This window comes from Salmo salar, chromosome ssa19, assembly GCF_905237065.1.
Source record: "Salmo salar chromosome ssa19, Ssal_v3.1, whole genome shotgun sequence".
In the NCBI taxonomy this organism is placed as follows: Eukaryota; Metazoa; Chordata; class Actinopteri; order Salmoniformes; family Salmonidae; genus Salmo; species Salmo salar.
The window spans coordinates 7,437,228-7,458,501 of record NC_059460.1 but is presented as its reverse complement, the minus strand read 5'-3'; the positions used below and the strand labels follow the sequence as shown (position 1 = coordinate 7,458,501).

Genomic DNA, 21,274 nt, shown 5'->3' with positions numbered 1-21,274 from the left:
AATAACATGTTTTGGGTTAGGGTTAGGGAATGTAAACTCTCTGCACTCCCCCTTGTATCACTCAGTAACTTTCCCTACAGCAAGGTTCTATCCACCCTCCATTGACCCCAACATATACATTCATTATACATGGAAAGTAATCAATAAGTTCTAGTATGGTAACATTAATACGTATATTTGAAGCTAGAACCCAACAGTTCCTCCTTTTTGAATAGTAACTCTATACTGTTCAACATTATATCAACTTTGAAATTACATAAAAATGAACAGAAAAGGAAACAACATGATTTAATATTCTCAGTTGATTTGTATGTTTACACCTCCGAGACTTATAATCATACTATACACACTCTTATTCCCCCTCCTTTTATACAATTGAGAATTACATTTCAGCTGAAGCTTTTGACTTTCTACATTTCAGCAGGAGCTTTTGACTTCCTCTTCCTCCTTCGGGTTCCTAAGAGTGATAGCATAAACATGTATGGCAAAACAACTAAGTTTGATAACATGATGATTCAATCAATCAATCAAATTTATTTAAAAAACTATTCTTACATCAGCTTATGTCACAAAGTGCTGTACAGAAACCCAGCCTAAAACCCCAAACAGCAAGCAATGCAGCTGTAGAAGCACAGTGGCTAGGAAAAACTCCCTACAAAGGCAAGAACCTAGGAAGAAACCTAGAGAGGAACCAGGCTATGAGGGGTGGCCAGTCCTCTTCTGCCTGTGTGGAGATTATAACAGAACATGGCCAAGATGTTCAAATGTTCATAGATGACCAGCAGGGTGAAATTATAATAATCACAGTGGTTGTCGAGGGTGCAACAGGTCAGCACCTCAGGAGTAAATGTCAGTTGGCTTTTCATAGCCGATCATTCAGATTATCTCTAACACTCCTGCTGTCTCTAGAGAGTTGAAAACAGCAGGTCTGGGACAGGTAGCACGTCCGGTGAACCGGTCAGGGTTCCATAGCCGCAGGCAGAACTGTTGAAACTGGAGCAGCAGCACGGCCAGGTGGACTGGAGACAGCAAGGAGATAGCGACGATACCCCCGGACAGGGCCAAACAGGCAGGATATAACCCTACCCACTTCGCCAAAGCACAGCCCCCACACCACCAGAGGGATAACTTCAACCACCAACTTACCATCCTGAGACAAGGCCGAGTATAGCCCTCAAAGATCTCCGCCACGGCACAACCCAAGGGGGGGCATCAACCCAGACAGGAAGATGACATCAGTGACTCAACCCACTCAAGTGACGCACCCCTCCTAGGGATGGCATGGAAGAGCACCAGTAAGCAAGTGACTCAGCCCGTATAACAGGGTTAGAGGCAGAGAATCCCAGTGGAGAGAGGGAAAATGGCCAGGCAGAGACAGCAAGGGCGATTCGTTGCTCCAGTGCCTTTCTGTTGACCTTCACAATTCGGTGCCAGACTACACTCAAGCATAGGACCAACTGAAGAGATGAGTCTTCAATAAAGACTTAAAGGTTGAGACCGAGTCTGCATCTCTCACATGGATAGGCACACAATTCCATAAAAATGGAGCTCTGTAGGAGATTCCCACTCTCACCTTAGACTGACTGTACAGTGGCTTGTGAAAGTGTTCACCTCCCTTGGAATTTTTCCTTTTTTGTTGCCTTACAACCTGGAATTAAAATAGATTTTTAGGGTGTTTGTATCATTTGATTTACACAACATGCGTACCACTTTGAAGATGCAAATTATATTTTCTTGTGAAACAAACAAGAAATTAGACAAAAAAAATGAAAACTTGAGTGTGCGTAACTATTCACCCCCCAAAGGTTGATGAAAAACATCCCCACAGCATGATGCTGCCACAACCATGCTTCACAGTGCGGATGGTATTCTCGGGGTGATGAGAGGTGTTGGGTATTCACCAGATGTAGCGTCTTCCTTGATTGCCAAAAAGCTCGTTTTTAGTCTCATCTGACCAGAGTACCTTCCTCCATATGTTTGGGGAGTCTCCCACATGCCTTTTGGCAAACACCAAACACGTTTGCTTATTTTTTTTTTTAACCTCCCTGGGCAAGGTGGGACATTTGCTAATTTGACACCCACCAAGTTTGGCCCTCACCAAACTCAGATTTACTATAAGAAAAATTGGATTACCTTTTCTGTTCTTCGTCAGAATGCCCTCCCAGGACTTCTACTTCAACAACAAATGTTGTTTTGGTTCAAAATAATCCATAGCATATTGAAATAGCTCCGTTTTGTTCGTGCGTTCAGGTCAGTATCCGAAGGGTGACGCGCGAGCGCATTTCGTGACAAAAAATGTCAAAATATTCCATTACCGTACTTTGAAGCATGTCAAAAATTGTTTAAAATCAATTTTTATGCGATTTTTCTCGTAAAATAGCGATAATATTCCAACCGGGCGACGTTGTATTCATTCAAAGAGAGAAAGAAAAACATGGAGAATTCACATGAAGGCGCATCTCCAGGGTCACTGTTCTAAGCCTGACCAGTCACAAAATCTCCTGCTGTTTTTCGCCCAGAGACTGGAGAGACGTCATTCCATTTTCTGGCGCCTTCTGAGAGCCAATGGAAGCCTTAGAAAATGTCACATTACAGCAGAGATGCTGTATTTTTGATAGAGATGCCACAGAAGGAGAACAAATTGTCAGACAGGGCACTTCCGGTATGGAATCTTCTCAGGTTTTGGCCTGCCATATGAGTTATGTTATACTCACAGACACCTTTCAAACAGTTTTAGAAACTTTAGAGTGTTTTCTATCCAAATCTACTAATTATATGCATATTCTCGTTTCTGGGCAAGAGTAGTAACCAGTTTAAATTGGGTACGTATTTTATCCGGCCGTGCAAATACTGCCCCCTAGCCCCAACAGGTTTAACCTCTTACATCTAGACGTTCCGCTAGAGGAACACCTGCTCCAATATCCAATGATAGGCATGGCGCGAAATACAAATTCCTCAAAAATACAAAAACTTCCATTTTTCAAACATATGACTATTTTACAGCATTTTAAAGACAAGACTCTCCTTTATCTAACCACACTGTCCGATTTAAAAAAGGCTTTACAGCGAAAGCAAAACATTAGATTATGTCAGCAGAGTACCCAGCCAGAAATAATCAGACACCCATTTTTCAAGCTAGCATATAATGTCACAAAAAACAAAACCACAGCTAAATGCAGCACTAACCTTTGATGATCTTCATCAGATGACAACCCTAGGACATTATGTTACACAATACATGCATGTTTTGTTCAATCAAGTTCATATTTATATAAAAAACCAGCTTTTTACATTAGCATGTGACGTTCAGAACTAGCATACCCCCCGCAAACCTCCGGTGAATTTACTAAATTACTCACGATAAACGTTCACAAAAAACATAACAATTATTTAAAGAATTATAGATACAGAACTCCTTTGTGCAATCGAGGTGTCCGATTTTAAAACAGCGTTTCGGTGAAAGCACATTTTGCAATATTCTGAGTAGACAGCCCAGCCATCACGGCTAGCTATTTAGACACCCATCAAGTTTAGCCCTGACCAAACTCCGATTTACTATTAGAAAAGTTTGATTACCTTTGGTGTTCTTCGTCAGAATGTACTCCCAGGACGGCTACTTCAATAAGAAATGTTGGTTTGGTTCCAAATAATCCATCGTTATACCCAAATAGCGGCGTTTTGTTAGTGCGTTCAAGACACTATCCGAAGTGTAAATAAGGGTCACGCGCACGAAGCACTTCGTAAACAAAAAATTTCTAAATATTTCATTACCGTACTTCGAAGCATGTCAACCGCTGTTTAAAATCAATTTTTATGCCATTTTTCTCGTAAAAAAAGCGATAATATTCCGACCGGGAAAGCGTGTTTACGTACAAAAGAGAGAGAAAATAAAAGCATGGGATCCCCTCGTGCACGAGCCTGAGTCTCATAGTACTGTGACTGGCCACTATCCAAAAGCGCTAATGTTTTTCAGCCAGGGGCTGCCTCGATATCATTCAGCTTTTTGCCGCCTTCTGAGAGCCCATGGGAGCCATAGGAAGTGTCACGTAACAGCAGAGATCCCCTGTATTGGATAGAGATAATCAAGAAGGCCAAGAAATGGTCAGACAGGGTACTTCCTGTACAGAATCTTCTCAGGTTTTGGCCTGCCAAATGAGTTCTGTTATACTCACAGACACCATTCAAACAGTTTTAGAAACTTTGGAGTGTTTTCTATCCAAAGCTAATAATTATATGCATATTCTAGTTTCTGGGCAGGAGTAATAATCAGATTAAATTGGGTACGTTTTTTATCCGGCCGTGAAAATACTGCCCCCTAGCCATAACAGGTTAAGCAATGGCTTTTTCCTGGCCACTCTTCCATAAAGCCCAGCTCTTTGGAGTGTACGGCTTAACCTCTCTGGGCTAGGCGGGACGAAATCGTCCCACCTACGCAACAGCCAGTGGAATCCCGTGGCGCGATTTTCAAATACCTTAGAAATGCTATTACTTCAATTTCGCAAACATATGACTATTTTAAAGCATTTTAAAGACAAGACTCTCATTAATCTAACCACACTGTCCGATTTCAAAAAGGCTTTACAACGAAAGCAAAACATTAGATTATGTCAGCAGAGTACCCAGCCAGAAATAATCAGACACCCATTTTTCAAGCTAGCATATAATGTCACAAAAACCCAGAAGACAGCTAAATGCAGCACTAACCTTTGATGATCTTCATCAGATGACACACCTAGGACATTATGTTATACAATACATGCATGTTTTGTTCAATCAAGTTCATATTTATATCAAAAACCAGCTTTTTACATTAGCATGTGAAGTTCAGAACTAGCATACCCCCCCGCAAACCTCCGGTGAATTTACTAAATTACTCACGATAAACGTTCACAAAAAACTTAACAATTATTTTAAGAATTATAGATACAGAACTCCTTTGTGCAATCGAGGTGTCCGATTTTAAAATAGCTTTTCGGTGAAAGCACATTTTGCAATATTCTCAGTAGATAGCCCAGCCATCATGGCTAGCTATTTAGACACCCACCAAGTTTAGCCCTGACCAAAGTCAGATTTACTATTACAAAAGTTTGATTACCTTTGCTGTTCTTCGTCAGAATGCACTCCCAGGACTGCTACTTCAATAACAAATGTTGGTTTGGTCCAAAATAATCCATCGTTATATCCATATAGCGGCGTTTTGTTCGTGCGTTCAAGACACTATCCGAAGTGTAAATAAGGGTCACGAGCATGGCGCAATTCATGACAAAAAAAATCAAAATATTCCATTACCGTACTTCGAAGCATGTCAACCGCTGTTTTAAATCCATTTTTATGCCATTTTTCTCGTAAAAAAGCGATAATATTCCGACCGGGAATCTGCGTTTAGGTAAACAGAGGAAAGAAAACAAAGCATTCGGTCGACGCGGGCACGCGCCTGAGTCTCACAGCCAGAGCCTGCAAAGCCACGATTCAGCTTTTTGCCGCCTTCTGAGAGCCTATGGGAGCCATAGGAAGTGTCACGTTATAGCAGAGATCCTCAGTCTTCAATAAACAGAGGCAAGAAGAACGACACCTTGTCAGACAGGCCACTTCCTGCATGAAATCTTCTCAGGTTTTTGCCTGCCATATGAGTTCTGTTATACTCACAGTTTTAGAAACTTTAGGGTGTTTTCTATCCAAAGCCAATAATTATATGCATATTCTAGTTACTGGGCAGGAGTAGTAACCAGATTAAATCGGGTACGTTTTTTATCCAGCCGTGTCAATACTGCCCCCTTGCCCTAACAGGTTAAAGTGTTTCTATGGACAGATAATCCAATCTCTGCTGTGGATCTTTGCAGCTCCTTCAGGGTTATCTTTGGTCTCTTTGATGCCACTCTGATTAACCTGTTAGGGCTAGGGGGCAGTATTTGCACGGCTGGATAAAAAAATGTACCCGATTTAATCTGGTTACTAATCCTACCCAGTAACTAGAATATGCATATACTTATTATATATGGATAGAAAACACCCTAAAGTTTCTAAAACTGTTTGAATTGTGTCTGTGAGTATAACAGAACTCATTTGGCAGGCAAAACCCTGAGACAGATTCTGACAGGAAGTGGATACCTGATGTGTTGTATTACCTTTAAACCTATGCCATTGAAAAACACAGGGGCTGAGGAATATTTTGGCACTTCCTATTGCTTCCACTAGATGTCACCAGCCTTTACAAAGTGTTTTGAGTCTTCTGGAGGGAGATCTGACCGAACAAGAGCCATGGAACGATGATGGCCCATTAGACACCTGGCGCGCTAGGTCATGCTGGGTACCCTCGTTCCAATACATTTTAAAAGATTTTGCATTCGTCCGCCTTGAATTTTATTCATGTTCTGGTTAAAAAAGGCCCTAATGATTTATGCTATACAACGTTTGACATGTTTGAGCGAACGTAAATATATTTTTTCCCCTCGTTCATGACGAGAAGTCCGGCTGGCTTAGATCATGTGCTAACAAGACGGAGATTTTTGGACATAAATGATGAGCTTTTTTGAACAAAACTACATTCGTTATGGACCTGTGATACCTGGAAGTGACATCTGATGAAGAGAATCAAAGGTAATGGATTATTTACATAGTATTTTCGATTTTAGATCTCCCCAACATGACGTCTAGTCTGTATCGCAACGCGTATTTTTCTGGGCGCAGTGCTCAGATTATTGCAAAGTGTGATTTCCCAGTAAGGTTATTTTTAAATCTGGCAAGTTGATTGCGTTCAAGAGATGTAAATCTATAATTCTTTAAATGACAATATAATATTTTACCAATGTTTTCTAATTTTAATTATTTAATTTCTGACGCTGACTTGACTGCCGGTTATTGGAGGGAAACGATTTCCTCAACATCAATGCCATAGTAAAACGCTGTTTTTGGATATAAATATGAACTTGATAGAACTAAAAATGCATGCATTGTCTAACATAATGTCCTAGGAGTGTCATCTGTTGGAGATTGTAAAAGGTTAGTGCATAATTTTAGCTGATTTTATGGTTTTGGTGACGCCTGTCTTTGAATTGGCAAAACATTACACACAGCTATTGTCAATGTACTCTCCTAACATAATCTAACTTTATGCTTTCGCCGTAAAACCTTTTTGAAATCGGACAACGTGGTTAGATTAAGGAGTTGTTTATCTTTCAAAGGGTGTAAGATAGTTGTATGTTTGAAAAATTTGAATTTTGACATTTATTTGGATTCAAATTTGCCGCTCTTGAAATGCACCTGCTGTTGATGGAGTGCACCACCTAGCCCACCACCTATGCCCTCTTTGCCTGGTCCATGTGTTTTGGTGGGCAGCCCTCTCTTTGCAAGTTTGTTGTGGTGACATATTCTTTAAATTTTTTAATAATTAATTTAATGGTGCTCCTTGGGATGTTCAAAGTTTCTGATATTTATTTATAACCCAACCCTGATCTGTACTTCTCCACAACTTTGTCCCTGACCTGTTTTGAGGGCTCATTGGTCTTCATGGTGCCGCTTGCTTGGTGGTGCCCCTTGCTTAGTGGTGTTGCAGACTCTGGGGCCTCTCAGAACAGGTGTATATATACACTGAGATCATGTGACAGATCATGCGACACTAAATAAAGTCCACCTGTGTGCAATCAAACTTATGTGACTTCTGAAGGTAATTGGTTGCACCAGATCTTATTTAGTGGCTTCATAGCAAAGGGGGTGAATACATATGCACGCACCACTTTTCCGTTTTTTTATTTATTTGAATCCTCACCAGACATCACCGACAATAACCCACCGTTGCTGGACCAGACAGGACTGTCAAAAAGTGCTCTTCACTGACGAATCGCGGTTTTGTCTCACCAGGGGTGATGGTCGGATTTGCGTTTATCGTTGAAGGAATGAGTGTTACGCCGAGGCCTGTACTCTGGAGCGGGATCGATTTGGAGGTGGAGGGTCCATCATGGTCTGGGGCGGTGTGTCACAGCATCATCGGACTGAGCTTGTTGTCATTGCAGGCAATCTCAACGCTGTGCATTACAGGGAAGACAGCCTCCTCCCTCATGTGGTACCCTTCCTGCAGGCTCATCCTGACATGACCCTCCAGCATGACAATGCCACCAGCCATACTGCTCGTTCTGTGCATGATTTTCTGCAAGACAGGATTGTGTGTTCTGCCATGGCCAGCGAATTCCAGGATCTCAATCCTACTGAGCACGTCTGGGACCTGTTGGATCGGAGGGTGAGGGCTAGGGCCATTCCCTCCAGAAATGTCAGGGAACTTGCAGGTGCCTTGGTGGAAGAGTGGGGTAACATCTAACAGCAAGAACTGGCAAATCTGGTTCAGTCCTTGAGGAGAAGATGAACTGCAATACTTAATGCAGCTGGTGGCCACACCAGATACTGACTGTTACTTTTGATTTTGTTCCCCCCTTTGTTCAGGGACACATTATTCCATTTCTGTTAGTCACATGTCTGTGGAACTTGTTCAGTTTATGTCTAAGTTGTTGAATCTTGTTTTGTTCAAACAAATATTTACACATGTTAAGTTTGCTGAAAGTAAACGCAGTTGACAGTGAGAGGATGTTTCTTTTTTTGCTGAGTTTACTTAGAAAAACAAGTGTTAAGAGTGTATAATGTACATTGAATAGTACATCCCTACTCCCTATGACATGTTCCTTTCGTACTGTAATATCTCTCCTCTGTCCTATGCAGGTACAGATGGTGTTTTTAGCATCAACAAAACAAGTGGTGTGATCAGTCTGCTGACTTACCCTATCTTTCTGAAGAGGGAAACTTTCAACATGAAAGTCAAGGTAGGTTTTTGTAGCCAAACAATAAGACAGAACTGTAGGCTATAATATACTGCTCCAGTAGGAGTTGTTTGTTTGTTTGATTGTTATGGAACGTGTTCCTAGTCACTGTAATACTTTTGTGTAATCTCAACAGTAAAACACTGCAGAATGCACAGTAAAATTAATGTGCAGACAGCATTGAATTATGGGTAAAATGCTGAAAAATACTGTTATTAACTGTAATTGGAAGCCTCCTGTAAGAATTACTCTAACATACTGTATTTCTTTACAGTAATAGCTTATGCCTACTGTAGATTCAAATGATCAGTTTCAGGCATGAACGTCATGCTGTCAGGTGAGACATATGAAGCTCAGACTAGTTTAGAAACTATCTTCTTGAAGCGGCTGTGAAGTGGAAGAATATTTTCAACTTCTGCTGGGTAGGAATCTTGACTTGTTTATAAGTATCTTTATTGCTAGACAATGTTGAATTACTGCATATTTTCTTAGCTGGCTTAAGTTCGCTAGCTAGCTCAAATTGATGCAAGCCATTTTGGTCTGCTCTAAATTGCTCGTAAATATCTTGCTGTGCGACCTAGATGAAAATCACCCAGATAATATTTGTTGTGATGATAGGCTTTTAGGTACACCGCAGCCTCTGAGTGACATAGAAAATAAACTGAGTGCAGATTTGTGACGCTGTGTTTTCACCATTAATACAGAGAAAATGTCTTGTTTCTAGCAGTTCAAAAGATATTACCCATATTTTTAGCGGCACAATGTTTTTTTGCAGATAGATGGGCTGTATTTTACACATAATCCACACCATGGACCGTTAAACTACTTGTGAGCCACTAAACCCAATGAATGAATGACTACTCCACCAGTGTTGTATCGAGGTGCCTGCCAACCTAAGGTGTTTGCCACTGGGAAGCTGTAAATCAGTGTCGCTCGCAGTAGCTAGTAACATGGCCAATTGTTTCCCCTCCCAGGGTTATATTTAAAGTAGGATAGCAGCCTACACAACAAATAACTAATAGTGGTAGCCAACCAGATGTCACCGTGATACAGTCCACTCAATGGGAAGAGCATGAATGCCAAGAACACCAGGACACAATGTCCTCCTTTGCCCTGTGTGATTTGGTTCGCTTGGCTCTCAGCTGCACAACATATGTCATCGTTTTGCAGGCCAGGGGTGTCCATTATAGCTTCTCCCCGCTAACCATTTGTTTAATGTAAATAATGTTGTTCCATAATGTTACAGTGTTAGCTAAACCTGTTCACTTTACTAGTAGTATGCAAATGTTTGGTGGCACAGAAAGAAAATGAAATGAGTCTGGTAAAATAATCTGTGGTATTGTGTAGGCTAAAGCAATGTTTTATTAGTTAGCTAGTATTTTGAAGTAGGTGTATCTAGCTGTCTCTTTTTTGTATTTGTTCAATGCCTTCAGGATAGGCGTCCCACTAGCGGCACACCTCGACAACATCCGGTGAAATTGCAGAGCGCGAAATTCAAATTACAGTATTATAAATATTTAACATTCATAAAAATACAAGTGTTATACATCAAACTAAAGTTTAACTTCTTGTTAATCCAGCCGCTGTGTCAGATTTCAAAAAGGCTTTACGGCGAAAGCACACCATGCGATTATCTGAGGACAGCACCCCGCTTACAAAAGCATACAAACATTTTCAAGCCAAGTAGAGGAGTCACAAAAGTCATAAATAGCAATAACATTAATCACTTACTGTCATGAGAATTTTCTATCCCAATGATAATAACTAACAATCAATAAGCTTTGACCAATCCACAAGGTTTGTAAGACACTGGGTTAATAATTAGTCAAAGACTCAGCTTCTGCAAAAGGTTCATACAGTTTATTCACGAGAACGTTCTGAAGTCCATAATACAAAGACATCCATTTTATAGTTCACCCCTTACTTACGCACATACATCCACACAAACAGTAGATATCCTACGCACATACACACACACGAACAGTAGGTGAGTTGTATGCCTCCCCAGAGTTCTCACCACTGTTTATCACTACCCAGCGCTGTCCGTTCCATTCCCCCGAGATTAGAGAAACCTTGAAAAGGTTCCCTGTCCTATCATAAGTTTCTCCGAGTTCTAGCCAGGTCGAGTCAAACACAGTTTAATTGTTCTCTGTATTTTCTTCGGCACACACATACACACACATTTATCTCCCTCCCAGTCCAACCTAGTTGGACTTATGTTTAATACTTTAACTTCTCTAGGGCAAGTGGGACGATTTCGTCCCACCTACGTAACAGCCAGTGGAATCCCGTGGCGCGTTATTCAAATAGCTTAGAAATGCTATTACTTCAATTTCTCAAACATATGACTATTTTACACCATTTTAAAGACAAGACTCTCGTTAATCTAACCACACTGTCCGATTTCAAAAAGGCTTTACAACGAAAGCAAAACATTAGATTATGTCAGCAGAGTACCCAGCCAGAAATAATCAGACACCCATTTTTCAAGCTAGCATATAATGTCACATAAACCCAAACCACAGCTAAATGCAGCACTAACCTTTGATGATCTTCATCAGATGACACACCTAGGACATTATGTTATACAATACATGCATGTTTTGTTCAATCAAGTTCATATTTATATTCAAAACCAGCTTTTTACATTAGCATGTGACTTTCAGAACTAGCATTCCCACCGAACACTTCCGGTGAATTTACTAAATTACTCACGATAAATGTTCACAAAAAACATAACAATTATTTTAAGAATTATAGATACAGAACTCCTTTGTGCAATCGAGGTGTCCGATTTTAAAATAGCTTTTCGGTGAAAGCACATTTTGCAATATTCTGAGTACATAGCCCAGCATCACAGGGCTAGCTATTTAGACACCCAGTAAGTTTAGCACTCACCAAAGTCCGATTTACTATTAGAAAAGTTTGATTACCTTTGGTGTTCTTCGTCAGAATGCACTCCCAGGACTGCTACTTCAATAACAAAGGTTGGTTTGGTTCAAAATAATCCATTGTTATATCCAAATAGCGGTGCTTTTTTCGTGCGTTCAGACACTATCCAAGGGTGACGAAGGGTCACGCGCACGGCGCATTTCGTGACAAATAATTTCTAAATATTCCATTACCGTACTTCGAAGCATGTCAACCGCTGTTTAAAATCAATTTTTATGCCATTTTTCTTGTAAAAAAGCGATAATATTCCGACCGGGAAACCCTGTTTTCGTTCAAAGATAAAACATGGAGTCAACTCGTGCACGAGCCTGAGTCTCACAGTACTGTGAGCAGCCACTATCCAAACGCGCTAATGTTTTTCAGCCATAGCCTGCAAAGCCACGATTCAGCTTTTTGCCGCCTTCTGAGAGCCCATGGGAGCCGTAGGAAGTGTCACGTAACAGCAGAGATCCCCTGTATTGGATAGAGATAATCAAGAAGGGCAAGAAATTGTCAGACAGGGCACTTCCTGCATGGAATCTTCTCAGGTTTTGGCCTGCCAAATGAGTTCTGTTATACTCACAGACACCATTCAAACAGTTTTAGAAACTTTGGAGTGTTTTCTATCCAAAGCTAATAATTATATGCATATTCTAGTTTCTGGGCAGGAGTAATAATCAGATTAAATCGGGTACGTTTTTTATCCGGCCGTGAAAATACTGCCCCCTAGCCATAACAGGTTAACCTGTTGGGGCTTCGGATACTGACCTCAACGCACGAACAAAACGGAGCTATTTCAATATAACTATGGATTATTTCGAACCAAAACAACATTTGTTGTTGAAGTAGAAGCCCTGGGAGTGCATTCTGACGAAGAACAGCAAAGGTAATCCAATTTTTCTAATAGTAAATCTGAGTTTGGTGAGGGCCAAACTTGGTGGGTGTCAAATTAGCTAGCCTTGATGGCCGGGCTATCTACTCAGAATATTGCAAAATGTGCTTTCGCCGAAAAGTTATTTTAACCTCATTTACATTTAAGTCATTTTAGCAGACGCTCTTATCCAGAGCGACTTACAGTAGAGTGCATACATTTTTATTACATTTTTACATACTGGCCCCCCGTGGGAATCGAACCCACAACCCTGGCGTTGCAAGCGCCATGCTCTACCAACTGAGCTACAGTGGGACTGACGGTCTCCTCGGATAGGGGGGCGCTACAGCGATTTTTCAAAAAATTCGTGCCCATTTTAAATGGCCTCCTACTCAAAATCAGAAGCTAGGATATGCATATAATTAATACTTGTGGATAGAAAACACCCTAAAGTTTCTAAAACTGTTTGAATGGTGTCTGTGAGTATAACAGAACTCATATGGCAGTCAAAACCCCGAGACCTATCGTAACAAGATGTGGAATTCTGAATTGCGGACTCAACTTCATCACTTTTCCTATAAATCACACCATGAGCAATGGTTCATTGAGCACTTCCTATTGCTTCCACTAGATGTCCCCAGTCTTTACAAAGTGGTTTGAGTCTCCTACTGTGAAAACTGACAGAATGAGAGTCTGTGGAAAGTGGTCACATGAGGAGGGCCATCACCATTATGACGTCGGCACCCCTGGCTACCCTCCCCTTTCGAAATGTTTAGAAAGACAATGCAATCGTCCACTTGAATCTTATTGGAGCTCTGGTTGAAAAAGGCCCTAAAGATTTATGTTATACAACGTTTGACATGTTTGAACGAACCTAAAAAAAAAAAAAAATGCATTTTATTGAAAGAGGAGTCCCGCGGCCAACGGAGCTTTTGGTGCAGCCTTCAGAACGCGCTAACAAGAACAAGCTATTGGGACGTAAAGGATTAACTTTTTCGAACGAAAATACATTTGTTGTGGACCTGGGACCCCTGGAAGTGCTTTCTGATGAAGATAATCAAAGGTAAGGGATTATTGACAATAGTATACAAGAGTAGATTTGATATGCGATTGTTCCAAGATGGCGCTGACCTGTAACGGTAGCCGATTTTTCTGAGTATCGCATCCCATTTTATCGCAAAGTGTGATTACCCAGTAAAGTTATTTTTAAATCGGGCATTGCAGGTGCTTTCAAGAGATGCTAATCTATAAATCTTAGAATGACAATATTACATTTTAAAAATGTTTTCGAATAGTAATTTAGTAAATTGTAGCGTTGTTTCACCGGACGCATTTGAGGAAAAATAGTTAGTCAACGTTACGCGCCGATGTAAAATGCTGTTTTTATATATAAATATGAACTTTATCGAACAAAAGAATGCATGTATTGTGTAACATGATGTCCTAGGAGTGTCATCTGCTGAAGATTGTCAAAGGTTAGTGCTGCATTTAGCTGTTTTTTTGTTATTTGTGATGCATGTTGTTGGTCGGAAAATGGCTATTGTGGCTACTTTTACGATATACTCCTCTAACATAATCTAATGTTTTGCTTTTGCTGTAAAGCCTTTTTGAAATCGGACAACGTGGTTCGATTCAGGAGAGGTGTATCTGTAAAACGATATAACATAGTCCTATGTTTGAAAAAAAAAATATTACATTTTGTTATGCTAATGGCGATAGGATTTTTTGCTGGAGCCCGACCAGGGGTTAAAATCTGACACCGCGATTGCATAAAGGAGTTCTGTATCTATAATTCTTAAAATAATTGTTATGTATTTTGTGAACGTTAATCGTGAGTAATTAAGTAAATTCACCGGAAGTTTGCGGTGGGTATGCTAGTTCTGAACATCACATGCTAATGTAAAAAGCTGGTTTTTGATATAAATATGAACTTGGTTGAACAAAACATTAATGTATTGTATAACATAGTCCTAGGAGTGTCATCTGATGAAGATCATCAAAGGTTAGTGCTGCATTTAGCTGTGGTTTTGGTTTTTGTGACATATATGCATGCTTTGAAAATGGCTGTGTGATTATTTTTGGCAGGGTACTCTCCTGACATAATCTAGTGTTTTGCTTTCGCTTTAAAGCCTTTTTGAAATCGGACAGTGTGGTTAGATTATCGAGAGTCTTGTCTTTAAAATGGTGTAAAATAGTCATATGTTTGAGAAATTGAAGTTATAGCATTTATGAGGTATTTGTATTTCGTGCCACACGATTCCACTGGCTGTTGACTAGGTGGAACGCAAACGTCCCACCTTGCCCAGGGAGGTTAATCTTCCCAATAACTTGTTCATTTTATTGTTCAAAAATTGCATGTTTGCTAGCAGATTTGAGGGTAGTGGGGGTTTATTCGATCGCCTCCGACTTCTCAGAAGGCAGTCCGCTCTCCGGCCTCTCTTTCTCCACCTCCTCTTCACGCAGATCACTGGGGTCGGGGCCTGTTCCCGAGGGAGCCGTATATCCTCCGCCTCGTGCTCGTCATAGTTGTGAAATAAGAAAAACATTCTGCTCGTCGGTGGTGAGTAATCGCAGTCCAGATGTCTAGAAGTTATTTTCGGTCATAAGAGACAGTAGCGGCAACATTATGTACAAAATGATTAAAAAATAAGTTACAAACAAAACAGATAAACAAACAAAAAAACACAATTGGTTGGGGGCACGTAAAACGTCTGCCTTCTGTTCCAGCGCCATCTTACAAATTAATGCTTGTTCTATGTCAAAACCCATTATTTTCCCAATGTTAGATCTTATTTTTCCCCAGTAAGCTTCATTTGCGGGTCAGGACCAAAAGATATGAGAGTGATCCGCCCTTGATAGCCCGCATTCTCTCCAACAAGGGTGTTTGGAGCCAATTTGTTTTGATTTCAATTTAGGTGTAATAAAGATACGTATAACATTCTTCCAACAGAATTCTATCCAAGACCTTGAGTTGGTAGAGCTTAATTGAGTCGTAAATATGTTCAATCATGTTTCATCAGTTATTTCAATAAGTTCCTCCTCAAATTTCAGTTTAATATAGATTGTGGAGTGTTTCTTTGAGGATAGAATACCCAGGTAAAGATTTGGAATAATTTTTCTGATACTCTCGGTTAGGTTCTACTTTTCAAAGTAAATAACTCAACGGACACACTAGAAAAGCTTAACCAAGTTTAATTCTTCCCAGAGGGTCAATACAGATGTAATTCAGACACAGACATGGCTTCCTCCGTGGTAGTATTCATATCCCACTTTGGGTGGAGTCTCCTCCTTATCGCTAAACATTGCATAATTATTGCTAAGCAGTGAGCTAAGTGATATGAGCCTTCAATGGTTTCTCCCCTTATCAGTACTGCCACATGCGATCGTGTTCCCTTCACTCAGCCCGTCTAAGCTTCATTATGGCACCCCTCATGTCTCTTTTGTAACTAATGTTCCTATACAATTGAGTATAACAATGTTCAAAGTTTCACCCAGAAGCCAACATCCACAAGTTGTATGCGTTAGTGAATACTTGGATCAATTTGTAATGTCTGTTGCAAGGAGAGGACCAAGGTGCAGCGTGATACGTGTTCATGATGGTATTTATTTTATCTGAACACTGAATCAAAAACAAATTAGAGACAATGATAGACAGCTGTCCCTGATTGAGAACCATACCCGGCCAAAACAAAGAAATACGCAAAATATCGAAAACGGAATATAGAATGCCCACCCTAGTCACACCCTGGCCTAACCAAAATAGAGAACAAAACCCTCTCTATGGCCAGGGTGTGACACAATTTCTGAGGTGCCCGATGGTCAATCACGTTTATATACACTGCTCAAAAAAATAAAGGGAACACTTAAACAACACAATGTAACTCCAAGTCAATCACACTTCTGTGAAATCAAACTGTCCACTTAGGAAGCAACACTGATTGACAATAAATTTCACATGCTGTTGTGCAAATGGAATAGACAACAGGTGGAAATTATAGGCAATTAGCAAGACACCCCCAATAAAGGAGTGGTTCTGCAGGTGGGGACCACAGACCACTTCTCAGTTCCTATGCTTCCTGGCTGATGTTTTGGTCACTTTTGAATGCTGGCAGTGCCTTCACTCTAGTGGTAGCATGAGACGGAGTCTACAACCCACACAAGTGGCTCAGGTAGTGCAGCTCATCCAGGATGGCACAACAATGCGAGCTGTGGCAAGAAGGTTTGCTGTGTCTGTCAGCGTAGTGTCCAGAGCATGGAGGCGCTACCAGGAGACAGGCCAGTACATCAGGAGACGTGGAGGAGGCCGTAGGAGGGCAACAACCCAGCAGCAGGACCGCTACCTCCGCCTTTGTGCAAGGAGGTGTAGGAGAAGCACTGCCAGAGCCCTGCAAAATGACCTCCAGCAGGCCACAAATGTGCATGTGTCTGCTCAAACGGTCAGAAACAGACTCCATGAGGGTGGTATGAGGGCCCGACGTCCACAGGTGGGGGTTGTGCTTACAGCCCATCACCGTGCAGGACGTTTGGCATTTGCCAGAGAACACCAAGATTGGCAAATTTGCCACTGGCGCCCTGTGCTCTTCACAGATGAAAGCAGGTTCACACTAAGCACGTGACAGACGTGACAGTGTCTGGAGACGCCGTGGAGAACGTTCTGCTGCCTGCAACATCCTCCAGCATGACCGGTTTGGTGGTGGGTCAGTCATGGTGTGGGGTGGCATTTCTTTGGGGGGCCGCACAGCCCTTCATGTGCTCGCCAGAGGTAGCCTGACTGCCATTAGATACCGAGATGAGATCCTCAAACCCCTTGTGAGACCATATGCTGGTGCGGTTGGCCCTGGGTTCCTCCTAATGCAAGACAATGCTAGACCTCATGTGGCTGGAGTGTGTCAGCAGTTCCTGCAAGAGGAAGGCATTGATGCTATGGACTGGCCCGCCCGTTCCCCAGACCTGAATCCAATTGAGCACATCTGGGACATCATGTCTCGCTCCATCCACCAACGCCACGTTGCACCACAGACTGTCCAGGAGTTGGCGGATGCTTTAGTCCAGGTCTGGGAGGAGATTCCTCAGGAGACCATCCGCCACCTCATCAGGAGCCTGCCCAGACGTTGTAGGGAGGTCATACAGGCACATGGAGGCCACACACACTACTGAGCCTCATTTTGACTTGTTTTAAGGACATTACATCAAAGTTGGATCAGCCTGTAGAGTGGTTTTCCACTTTAATTTTGACTGTGACTCCAAATCCAGACCTCCATGGGTTGATAAATTGGATTTCCATTGATTATTTTTGTGTGATTTTGTTGTCAGCACATTGAACTATGTAAACAAAAAAGTATTTAATAAGATTATTTCTTTCATTCAGATCTAGGATGTGTTGTTTAAGTGTTCCCTTTATTTTTTTGAGCAGTATATTTTTGAAGTAGTGTTGAACCTGTAGGTACCTGTAAAAATCTTGTTTATCCAAGCCATGTTTTTTACTTAGGTCCTGGAAGCTCTCTATATGCCCATTACTTATAAATGTACAAAATTATGTGATTATCTCTGCATCCACAGTTTAAATCTGCTATCCTAAATTGCTGGGATGAAGCTGGGGTCGTATGCAGGCAAACTCAGCAGTTTGACCTCTCTGTCTAAATTAATTTGCTTCACTACCCTAAACCATGACTTAAGAGAGAAATTAATACACAGATTTAGTCTATTGTATATTTCTATTACCATGTCCTTATTACCCAAAACTGACTGTATAGGTATCTCTGTCAAAGTAGTCACGATGTCCTTCCATTTGGATTCGTATTCTGAATTGCACCAACACACCAGATGTCTCAATTGGGCTGACACAAAATAATATTTTAGGCTTGGTAAGGCCATACCCCCCCCTTGTTTTTTGGTAATTGTAATGTTTTATATATGACTCTTGGCCTCATACTGTTCCAGATAAAACGTGATAACCGTTTATCCCATTCCCTATCCCAACTGTTTAGGTGTTATTTCTATGGGCAGTGATTGGAACAATTACAGTAACCTCAGCAGGATGTTCATTTTGATATTTTAATTCTAATAATAAGATCCAAAGGAAGTGAATTCCACCTGTCCAGATCATCATATATTTTCTTGCTGATGGAAATGTAATTCTTGTCATAAAGTTTGGGTGTAACTTTTAGAAGATTTACTCCAAGCTATTTAATGGATGAAGAGGTCCACTGGAAGTTATTCAGCTCTTGCTGCGGGGTTTAATTATATAGTAGGGCTTGGGTCTTGTGTACATTAAACCTGTTAGGGACAGACGTTCCGCTAGCGGAATGCCTCACCAATATCCAATGGTATAGCGTGGCGCGAAATACAAATACCTCAAAAATGAAAAAACTTCAATTTCTCAAACATATCACTATTTTACACCATTTTAAAGACAAGACTCTCCTTTATCTAAAAACATTGTCCGATTTCAAAAAGGCTTTACAACGAAAGCAAAACATTCGATTGTCAGGAGAGTACCCTGCCAAAAATAATCACACAGCCATTTTCAAAGCATGCATATATGTTATACAATACATGCATGTTTTGTTCAACCAAGTTCATATTTATATAAAAAAAACAGCTTTTTACACTAGCATGTGATGTTCAGAACTAGCATACCCACCGCAATCTTCCGGTGAATTTACTAAATTACTCATGATAAACGTTGACAAAAAACATAACAATCATTTTAAGAATTATAGATACAGAACTCCTTTATGCAATCGCAGTGTCAGATTTTAAAATAGCTTTTCAGTGAAAGCACATTTTGCAATATTCTGAATACATAGCCCGGCCATCATGGCTAGCTAATTTGATTTACTATAAGAAAAATTTGACTACCTTTGCTGTTCTTTGTCAGAATGCACTCCCAGGACTTCTACTTCAACAACAAATGTTGTTTTGGTCCGAAATAATCCATAGTTATATCCAAATAGCTCCGTTTTGTTCGTGCGTTGAGGTCACTATCCGAAAGTTGACGTGCGGGCGCATTTCGTGACAAAAAAATTCAAAATATTCCATTACCGTACTTCGAAGCATGTCAAACGCTGTTTAAAATACATTTTCATGCTATTTTTCTCGTAAAATAGCGATAATATTCCAACCGGGTGACGTTGTATTCATTCAAACACTGAAAGAAAAACATGGAGTCGTCTCGTGCACTCGCGCTCCAGTGTCATTGTTCTCAGCAGGACCACTCACAAAAACTCTGGAGAGCTCTCATTCCACTTTCTGGCGCCTTCTGAGAGCCAATGAAAGCCTTAGAAATGTCTCGTTACAGCAGAGATGCTGTATTTTTGATAGAGATCCCCTAGAAGGAGAACAAATTGTCAGACAGGGCACTTCCTGTATAGAATCTTCTCAGGTTTTGGCCTGCCATATGAGTTCTGTTATACTCACAGACACCATTCAAACAGTTTTACAAACTTTAGAGTGTTTTCTATCCAAATCTGCTAATTATATACATATTCTAGTTTCTGGGCAGGAGTAGTAACCAGATTAAATCGGGTACGTTTTTTATCCGGCCGTGAAAATACTGCTCCCTATCCCAAACAGGTTAACCACATACCCTGAATATGTTCCAAATGTTTGTAAAACATCCATCAATTGATGTACACTTGAACCTGGGTCTTTAATAATAAGATAACATCAACCAGCTTCATGAGGAATGGTTTTCCAACAGTCTTGAAGGTGTTCCCACATATGCTTTTTGGTTGCTTTTCCTTTACTCTGCGGTCCAACTCACCCCAAACCATCTCAATTGGGTTGAGGTTGCGTGATAGTGGAGGCCAGGTCATCTGATGCAGTACTCTATCACTCTCCTTGGTCAAATAGCCCTTACACAGCCTGGAGGTATGTTTTGGGCCATTGTCTTGTTGAAAAACAAATTATAGTCCTTCTAATCACAAACCAAATGGATGGCGTATCACTGCAGAATGCTTTGGTAGCCATGCTGGTTAAGTGTGCCTTGAATTCTAAATAAATCACATACAGTGACACCAGCAAAGCACCCACACACCATCACACCTCCTCCTCCATGCTTCACAGTGGGAACCGCACATGCAGAGATTATTCGTTCACCTCTTCTGCATCTCACAAAGACACAGTGGTTGGAACAAAAACCTCAAATATGGACTCATCAGACCAAAGGACAGATTTCCACATGTCTGTTGTCCATTGCTCGTGTTTCTTGTTCCAAGCAAGTCTCTTCCTCTTATTGGTATCCTTTAGTAGTAGTTTATTTGCAGCAATTTGACCATGAATGCCTGATTCACACATTCTCCTCTGAACAGTTGATGTTGAGATGTGTCTGTTACTTGAACTCTCTGAAGCATTTATTTGGGCTGTAATCTGAGGTGCAGTTAACTCTAAGTAATTTATCCTATGCAGCAGAGGTAACTCTGGGTCTTCCTTTCCTGTGGCGGTACTCATGAGAGCCACTTTCATCATAGTGCTTGATGGTTTTTGTGACTGTACTTGAAGAAACTTTAAAAGTTCTTGAAATTTTCTGCATTGACTGACCTTCAGGTCTTCAAGTATTGATGGTCTGTTGTTTCTCTTTGCTTATTTGAGCTGTTCTTGCCATAATATGGACTTGGTCTTTTACCAAATAGGGCTATATTCTGTATACCACCCCTACCTTGTCACT

At 40.9% G+C, this 21,274-nt stretch overlaps 1 protein-coding gene across 1 annotated transcript in view; it reads left to right on the top strand.

The window, feature by feature from the left end:
- LOC106578368 (cadherin-related family member 1) overlaps nt 1-21,274 on the top strand; it is a 171,823-nt gene that overhangs the window by 53,236 nt on the left and 97,313 nt on the right. The window contains 1 exon segment of the mRNA XM_045702044.1: nt 8,707-8,807. Coding sequence (XP_045558000.1) covers nt 8,707-8,807 — 101 coding nt within the window.